General features: G+C 37.7%; 1 protein-coding gene across 1 annotated transcript in view; it reads left to right on the plus strand.

Moving 5' to 3' along the window:
• Positions 1-1,854, plus strand: part of LOC108574009 (dynein beta chain, ciliary-like) — a 40,968-nt gene extending 39,114 nt beyond the window's left edge. Inside the window, 2 exon segments of the mRNA XM_017936507.1 lie at positions 331-601; positions 1,588-1,854. Of these exon segments, the coding sequence (XP_017791996.1) occupies positions 331-601; positions 1,588-1,854 (538 nt within the window).
• The last annotated feature ends 497 nt before the right edge of the window (positions 1,855-2,351 follow it).

Raw genomic sequence — 2,351 nt, forward strand, 5'->3', positions numbered from 1 at the left:
GGGGGGGGGGGGGGCCGTGCGGGTAGGCCTCTCGGTAGTAGACCTCACGTTAAACTGCAAACTGATAGTACTTCCGGCTGCATCCTGTATACGTGCCTTATTACAAATCTACGAGATAAGCGGAATTTACAACTTCGTAAAATTCATAGAATTGCGATGTTCAGGATGAAAGTATTATTCGCCTATTCTTCTTTTTACATATGTTTACACATTTACTTTAACAAATCTTTTCATTCACGTATTTCACATGTTGGAAAATAAAATTATTCAAATCAAAACATACTCTTAAAATGATCATATCTTTAGTTTAATTGACGAAATAATTTGCAGATGGGACGACAAAGTTGGCGACTGTTACGCCGACATTTGTGACGCGTCCTTTAAATACGATTACGAGTATTTGGGAAATGTTCCGCGATTAGTGATAACGCCGTTAACCGACAGATGTTATATTACTCTAACGCAATCTTTACATCTTATAATGGGTGGAGCGCCTGCTGGTCCTGCAGGAACTGGGAAAACAGAAACCACGAAAGATTTAGGAAGAGCATTGGGCCAAATGGTTTATGTGTTCAATTGTTCCGAACAAATGGATTACAAAGTGAGATGAAGATTACTTTGCGAACGAGTTTTCATTTTATATAAAAATGATCTCATTACACGGGGTGAGGCGAGACGCGTGGCAGGGGGTGATTCTACATATAAAAATGAACCGAAAATAAAGAATAAAATATTGTTATTCGGAGTTTAGTTTTCGAGAAAATCGAATTTAAAGATTCTTTAGAAACTGTTGCTTCAGCTCACACTGTTACGTTGATAAAAAGCGGTAATGTCACATTTCGCAAAGAAACACATATACGTTTGTGACTATTGTAAATAGATTGTAAATATTGTAAATAGCATTTAAGTTTAAGTTTACATTTTTATATGTAGATAAACCTTATACTTCAACCTAATATTTCAACCTGAAAATATGCAGTTCTTACTTTTCATTTTGATTATGTTACGAGTGGCTCATATTTAGAACACCTTTCTAAAAATGAAGATTTTCCCTTTTATTTTAAATGTATAATTTGTAAGTTACATTGCCTTTGTTCAGCTTACTTTGATTTCGTATCAGATAGTAAACATGTTATTGATACACATACATTCAAGTGTTATACCTGAAAAGTCATCCACAGATTTGACAATAAATCCTGAACTAAAAGTGGTAACCCATATTTAGACCTTCTCCACTACTTATTACGTCATTGATATGATTACATCATCAGATAGTCAAGTGCACGCGTACTCAATAGATGTTCAAACTCGATTTTCTCAAAAACGAGACTTCAATTGAAAAAATTTAATTCTTTATCTACGCGTCCTACCTCACTCTGTATACACACATAAATAAGTATAACTGCGAAGTTTTAAATTGGTGCAGTAAATAATTTGTACGTTGTGGAATATCTAAAATGTCTTATTTTTCTCCCATGTTTATTTTAATTTACGAAATTATCTTGCTTCGTTAAATTTTCGATAGATCTTGAACGATCGTTCATTTTCCCATTTCGCATATTACATCCTTATTTTCTTTTTCTTCAGTCTTGTGGAAACATTTACAAAGGCCTTGCTCAAGTGGGCGCCTGGGGTTGTTTCGATGAATTTAATCGCATTTCCGTGGAAGTACTTTCAGTGGTTGCCGTACAGGTGAAGTCAGTTTTGGACGGCGTGAAAAGTCGTAAATCGACGTTTCTGTTCTTTGGGGACGAGCTTAATCTCGTTCCCACCGTTGGAATGTTCATTACTATGAATCCTGGATACGCTGGAAGGACGGAATTACCGGAAAATTTGAAAACGTTGTTTAGGTAAATTGAATTTACAATGAAGTAGTTTGGCAGTTGAGGTTACGCGTTAAAAGGAAAGGTTGCGCGCGTTTGGTCCTTGGCCTCCAAGTGGACTCGCCAGTAAAGCTATCTACTTAGGAGACCCGGGTGCCTTTGACCCGGGGAGACTGTTAGACTCATTGTAAGTAATCAATCCTTCGACGTCCGATAGCTACGTGACTTCACAGTCTGTCTCTGTCTGTCTAACAAAGTCTGTCTAACAGTCTGTCTCTGTCTGATGGAGAGAATCGGCGGAAAAGTAAAGGTTGAGGGTGTTTTGTCCTGAGCCTTCTAGTGAACTCGTCAGTATTGCCTCCTATGATCGTACCGTTACACCCTAAAATATTTTCATTCTTAGTCCTTAGTTTTATCTGTATTCGCAACTAGTCACCTACTTTCACTGTTCCGTACGGAACAACAGTTCCCAAAAAATCACAAAACGGCCCTGACCGAGCCTCGACGCAGAGGATTAACGGGACCGTT

The sequence above is a fragment of the Habropoda laboriosa genome, unplaced genomic scaffold, assembly GCF_001263275.1.
Source record: "Habropoda laboriosa isolate 0110345459 unplaced genomic scaffold, ASM126327v1 scaffold200, whole genome shotgun sequence".
Lineage (NCBI taxonomy): Eukaryota > Metazoa > Arthropoda > Insecta > Hymenoptera > Apidae > Habropoda > Habropoda laboriosa.